Genomic DNA, 7,500 nt, shown 5'->3' on the forward strand with positions numbered 1-7,500 from the left:
CCAACGCCTCCTGCTCCAGCTCCAACGAAGCCTCCATTGCCTCCAAATCCTCCATTGCCTCCAAAACCTCCAACGCCTCCTGCTCCAGCACCGCCGTCTAATCCTCCGACGCCAAGCCCAGCACCGGCCCCGCCGTCTCCGATCACGTCACCGCCAGCTGCACTGGCAACGCTGAGAGCAGTCTCAAGATCTACACCAAGAGGAAGGGTCGGGTTTTCTCCTTCTTGGTAGTTAACGAAATAGATTTCGGGGTCGGCTGCTGGATGAGGTGTAACTTCGATCACCTGTTGAGCTTGTTCTTCTTGCTTATTCAACACGTAGACAACGTTGGTTTGCTTTGGTGGAGGAACAATGATGGGCTCAGGTGCTGGTGCACCCTCAGGAACACGAACAAACAGGATGTTGTGTTCTACCTTGGGTGGTGGTACACTTGGAGGTGGACCGCTTGGGCTTTCAGGTGCTTCAGGAGCATCGTACAGATACACTTTTCGAGTGATGACAGGAGTTACACAAGATCCATCCACGTGCAGGATCTGTCCATCCTGACAACCACCTACTGGTCCACCGACTCCACCAACTCCAATTCCACCTTCAGCACCATCTATAGATCCTCCATGTGAGAATCCATCTCCAGAAGGTGTATCATGACTGTAACCTTGAGGCGCAGCCGAAACTGCAACAATCACGGCAAAGAGAATCTGTGGGAAATGAAGTGAAATATATGTATTCTAAGAGTATGAAACTTTTTGTGCCCATTAAACTTTTTTTTTCTATATTTTCATTTTTATATAAATTAATCTAAGGTAAAACTTGTAATGCTTAGTAATGCTCGAGCTGCTTTAGTTGTTTTTTTCTGTTTCAAATCATATGATGACCATAGCTGATACTGTTCTATAGGTTAAGCACTAAGGTTTGGTCTTTTAAATATATTTCACATGAATTATTAATCCGTTATTTGAATTTCACACAAATAGACCGAAGTGGGAGTCTTCTACTATCATAGGACTTACTAAGAACTTCATGATGGGTAATACTGACCACATTGGATGTCCATCGTCTTTTATACCTCTCTCGTTCTAGAATGTAGAACTCTTGCCCCGCTCTCCTCTGAATCTCCTTCCGCTCACTTCGGTGCTTGTCAGTGGCTCACTTGAATAACCCCTTTTTCTTTAGGCGTATGATGACCGTACAAAATTCTCCTACCCTTTATTCAAATTCTAAAACTTCTAAAACATTTACAGATATTACATTAGTTTTTCATTCCAATGCATACATATCCCTACCACACATACACATGCGCGCATGTATGTGTGTTTGCGTGTCTGTATGTGTATATATGTATATGTGAGTGCATGTGTGTGGATGTGTGTGTGTGCACATAAATATGTGTGCAAATGTATAATAGCATACTTATGTGTGTGTATATATATATATATATATATATATATATATATATATATATATATATATATATGTATGTATGTATGTATCTGTGTGTGTGTGAGTGTGTGTGTGTGTGTGTGTGTACTCACACACACGCACATACACCCGCATATATGTATATCTATATCTATCTATATCTATCTATCTATCTATCTATCTATCTATCTATCTATTATATATATTTTATATATATAAATATATTTTATATATATAGAATATATATGTGTGTGTTGTGTGTGTGGTGGTGTGTGTGTGTGGTGTGTGTGTGTGTCTTGTGTGTGTGTGTGTGTTTGGATAGATATAGACACTGTAGATATGGCTTATACTTATGCCTATACATTATATATTTATATATATTTAATAGATATATATATGATTATATATAGATTATAAATATAGTCAGATATCTATCTTCATAGAGGTATATATATATATTTTAAAATATTTTTTATATATATATATATTAGTTTTACATATACATCATATGTAGTTATACATATAATACAAAATATATTAATGTGTAAATATATTTTTTTATATATATATATATATATATATATATATAGATAGATATATATACATATATATATATATATATATATTTATATATTTATATTTTTATATATGTGTGTGTGTGTGGGTGGGTGTGTTGTGTGAGTGTGTGTGTGTGTGTGGGTGTGTGGGTAAGTGAGGCATAAATACAAATATTATATATAGATATATCGAGAGACAGGAGATGGCGATAGAAATGAACATCTTATAATACAGCCCATATGATTGTGTGTGTGTGGTGTGGTGAGTGTTTGTGAGAGTGTGGGTGGGGGTGTGTGTGTGGTGTCTGTGTGTGTGTGTTAGTGTTGTGTGTGTGTGGAGTGATGTGAGTGTGTTAGTGTAGTGAGTGTGAGTGGGTGTGTGGTGTGGGTGTGTGAGGGTGTGTGAGTGTGGAGTGAGAGGTTGTGTGAGTGGAGTGTTGTGGTGTCTGTTAGGGTGGGTGTGTGTATTGTTGTGTGTGAGAGAGTGAGTGTGTGTGTGTGAGTGTGTGTGGTGTGTTTGTTTTTGTGTGTGTGTGAGTGAAGTGACTTTTTGGGAGGTGTGTTTTTGTCTGTGAGTGTTTGTGTTGTTGAGTGTGTGTGTGGTGAGTGTGTGTGAGTGAGTGGTGAGTGTATGGGGGTGGGGGGGGGTGGGGGGGGACTGTGTGGGTGTGTTGGATATATTTGGTGTAATTATTCACATTGATAGTTAGATAGATATTGATGTTATAGAGAGATATTTATTATTTTTATATATGTATTTTTTTGGAGATGAGTATATATTAGATAGATATATTATATATATAATATATATATAGATATAGTATATAGATAGATATATGGGGGGTGTTTAGATTTGTGTGTGGTGTGAGGTGTGGGTTGTGTGTGTACTATATGTATATATATATATATTTTTTATTTATAGTTTTATAATATATTATATATATATATAGATATATATATATATATATATATACATATATAATATATTACATCTATATACATAAATGTATAATGTTATATTATGTTATTATATAATAATATATATGTGAATTATATATATATATCATATATATTTTTAAAAATAATCAATCTATAAATATATATATAATATATATATAAATCTGAATGTTGATCAAAAACAAAACTACACTAAAAAACAAATCTCACTCACAAACACAAAAACAAACACCAAACACACAAACATACATACAATTTTAACACACAACACACAACAACACAACAACAAACACAAAAAAAAACCACAACCACCAATAAATATACCCCCCCCCCCCCCCCCCCCCCCCCCCCCCAAAAACACAACCCCACACACCCACACCCCCAACCACAACACACCTCCAAACCAAAACATAAACACCCTCCCCCACCCCCCCCCCACCCACCACCAACAACAATAACACAAAACCACCCCCACATCCCCCCCACCCCCCACCCTCCCCCCCTACATATATAATATTTAGAATATATATATGAATATGCTGAATTTATCTGTATGTATATTTCTATCGCAATCTCTGTCTTATCGATATATCTAATATATATATAGATATATGTATTTATGGATACACACACACACACCCAGAGCACCACACACACACACAAATATATATATATAAATTATATATATATATATATATATCTATATATTATATATATATATAAATATATATATTATATATATAAAAAATATATATATTATATATATATATAAATATTCTATATATATTATATATATATATATTATATATATATCTTATATATATATATAATTACACCAGGCATTTATATGAAATGCATATGTATGTATACATTATGTATGTATATGTATATGTATATCTATCTATATTACCCATATTATATTATCTATATATATATATATATAAATATATTATATATATATATATTTTTAATATATATGTGTGTGTGTGTGGGTGTGTTGCGTGTGAATGTGTGTTGTGATGTGAGTGTGGTATATATATATATATATCTATATATATTTATATATTATCAATATTATATATCTAAATATATTATGTGTGTTGTGTGTGTGTTGTGTGTGTTGTGTTGTGGGTGTGTGTGTGTGTGTGGTGTGTGTGTGTTGTGTGTGTGTGTGTGTATGTGTGTTGTGAGTGTAGTGAGTGTGTGTTTTGAGTGCGTGTGTGGTTATATTATACTATATATATATATTATATATATCGATTAACATATATATATTATCTATATATTAATTACATTTATAAAGATATATATATCTATATTATATATATATCTATATATATATATCATATATACATATAATATATATATGTGTGTGTGTGAGTGATGTTTGAAGGTTGCAGTATGTGTGTGTGTGTGTGTGTAAGTTAGTGTATATATAAATATATTATATATTATTATATAATATTATATATATATCTATATATATATATATATATATATTATATGTATATATATATATATATATATAAATATCTATATATATATATTATATATGTATATGTTATATATATTATTATATAGATCTATTATATCTATATTAAAAATATATATATATACTTGGTGTGTGTGTGATTGTGTGTGCGTGTCGTGGTTGTGTGATGTGTCTGTGTGTGATGTGTCTGTGTGTGATGTGTGCAAGTATATGTATGTATATGCCCATATATATATATTTATATACATCTATATATATATATATATAAATATATATATATTATGTGTTTGTGTGTGTGTGTGTGTGTGTGTGTGTGTGTGAGTGTGTTTGTGTGTGTGAGTAATTTGCTGTGTCCCGAACCTGTGGTTGCTGTGCGTGTGTGTGAGAGTGTGTTTGTGTGTGTGTTGTGTGTGTGAGTGTTGTTGTTTGTAAGTGTGTTTGTTGTGTATTTGCCAGTGTCGACCTTGTGGTGCCGTGCCTGTTGAGATGTGTGTGTGTGTTAGTGCATGTAAATATATGTATATGCATCTATATAATATAAATATATATATTTTTATAAAAATATATATTTATCAATAAATATATATATATATTATAATATATATATATATATAATATATATATATATGTTAACTGTTGTTGTGTGTGTGTGTGTGGTGATGTGTGTGCGTAATGTATGAATGTTTATCTGTGGTGTGTGAATGGGAAATATATACTCATTATATGCATATGTATAAATTACATGTATATGTGTGTGTGTGTGTTTATAATTTGATTTTATATCTTTTGATACAGATGATCAAGAAGAGAATCCGGTGGTGTGATGATTCAATTATAATCGCTCTGAAAAAATTTGATGTTTGTCAATAATAATTAAAAAGAACATTCTGCCGGATCGCTTAAGCATGGCGTAATAGGGGATTTTTAACTGTTATTTCTCAAAAACAAAGAGACACTTACCACATGAAAACACAAGAGAAATTAGCAGATTGTAACCTCGACCTTATTATCAAAGTTTTGAATAACATATAATCCCCAAAAAATATAACCCACATAGCGATTAAATAAGAGGTTCCTTGATAGGTTACTTTGAAAATATCAGGCAATTGAACATTTCGGTATAGTTTATTGTTACGGTAAAAGAATCAAGGGGGCATAGCTTATTTAAACCTTTCCAATGACATGTTTCTCTCTCTACACCATACAAAACACAACTCTTAAATCACCACATCCTTTCACCCGGAGACCGACAGGGAGAAAGGTGACCTAATCAAAGCACCTAGAAAATAAAATCGCGAGAATATAGTGTATATAAGAGGCGGATAGATATAAGTCTATCATGATATCAACACATAACAGTTCCAATGTTCGACGATAGGGGAGAAACTATCATGGAGTTCCATATTGCTAACAAAACATTCAATGGAGAACCATAGCTAAGTGGTATGGAATGAAACTTAACACGATTTACCAATTCGATTATTTTATTTTTTTCATCAATTGTACATATATATATATATAACAAAACTGACAAAAAAAGGCCACATCACAACAAATGTCATAGCATCCCTTCATCTAAGGACTAGGAGTACAGGTTGACGGGAGGAGAGCCGCCATTTCCACGAAGCCGCCGCTTCCTCCATTTTTACACCACAAAACCACCTCGAATCTCCATTACCTCCTGCACAGATGATCCTTCCGAAGCCGTCATTGCCTCCACAACCTCCATTGCTCCAATCCTCCATTGGCTCAAATCTCCATTGCCTCAAATCTCCATTGCCTCCAAAAAAACTCCAACGCCTCCTGTCAGCAACGCCCGTTCTAATCTCCGACGCTAAGCCCAGCCGGCCGCAATCTCCGGATCACGTCACCGGCCGCTGCATAGGCAACGTTCTGAGAGCAGTCTCAAGATCTACCCACGAGGAGGGTCGGGTTTTCTCTTTTGGTCGTTAACGGAAATAGATTTCGGGTCGGTGTGGATGAGGTGTAAACTTCGATCACCTCATGATGAGTTGTTTTCAGCAATTCAAACAGTAGACAAATTGGGTTTTCTTTTGCTTTGGGGGGAGGAACAATGGTGGGCACAGGTGTGGTGCACCATCCGGAACACGAACAAACAGGATATGTTGTGGTTCTACCTAGGGTTTGTTGGTTACACTTGGAGGTGTGGACGTCTTGGGCTTTAGGTGCTTAGGGCATGTACAGATACACTATTGAGTGTGATGACAGGGAGTGGTTACACAAGATCCATCCACGTGGCAGGATCTTTCATCTGACCAACACCTATGTCCCCCGGAACTCCACAACTCAATTCCAATTCAGGCACCATCTAAAGGTCCTCCATGTGAGATTCCTCTCCAGAGGGGTATCATGACTGTAACCCTGAGGCGCAGCGACACTGCAGCAATCACGGAAAGCGAATCTGTGGGAAACGCACAATAGGTGAAATATATAATCATTGGTATAATACTTTTTTATGCGTATATTTGTGTGTGGTTGGTTGTTGTATCCTTCAGTATATATCTAATGTAGGGACCATATCGTTTTTATATATACATTCGTTTTTACCTTTTTCAGTATAGGCATATGCATCTTTCTAAAATCTACAAATTGATATCTAAGGATTTCCCGTCAATGCATTAAACAAACCATAAATAATCTTACTAAATACCTTAAAATACGTTTTTTAAAAGAGGAAACTCATTTTTCATGTCCTGGCTTATTTTATCAAATGCAACTTATTGCTGATCTAACTCGCTTATGAATATCCCAAAAATATGATAAACTTTTAGTTTTACATTTAGTTACCAGAAAACCCCTATGATTGATAATGATGGATGGTAGAGTCCGTCGCCTTTTATCCTCCCACTTGATCTGACTGGTTGTGACGTCACTATTCACCTATCCGGTTATTTATTTTGCACGTTAACCGTTGACTTTTTTGACGGCATAAACTATGGAGGATGAACTGAGAAAAATTCGCAATCTGAGAGACTAATAGTCTGTAAGTCATCGTCTTAAAACAGGTTATACCAAACGTAGACAGAAGACTAATTAGAGTACTGCCAGTCATTG

General features: G+C 34.6%; 1 protein-coding gene across 1 annotated transcript in view; it reads right to left on the reverse strand.

Annotated features, from left to right (window-relative positions):
* LOC147468715 (uncharacterized) overlaps positions 1–1,047 on the reverse strand; it is a 1,298-nt gene extending 251 nt beyond the window's left edge. Inside the window, exons 1-2 of the mRNA XM_086552970.1 lie at positions 1,011–1,047; positions 1–698 (exon numbers count right to left, since the gene is read on the reverse strand). The exon at positions 1–698 is cut by the window's left edge and continues 251 nt beyond it. Of these exons, the coding sequence (XP_086409096.1) occupies positions 1–698; positions 1,011–1,043 (731 nt within the window). The 5' untranslated portion in view covers positions 1,044–1,047. The remainder of the gene's footprint in view (positions 699–1,010) is intronic.
* Positions 1,048–7,500: the final 6,453 nt, after the last annotated feature.

Source organism: Penaeus japonicus, unplaced genomic scaffold, assembly GCF_977035675.1.
Source record: "Penaeus japonicus unplaced genomic scaffold, GWHDUDI00000001_assembly GWHDUDI00000027, whole genome shotgun sequence".
Lineage (NCBI taxonomy): Eukaryota > Metazoa > Arthropoda > Malacostraca > Decapoda > Penaeidae > Penaeus > Penaeus japonicus.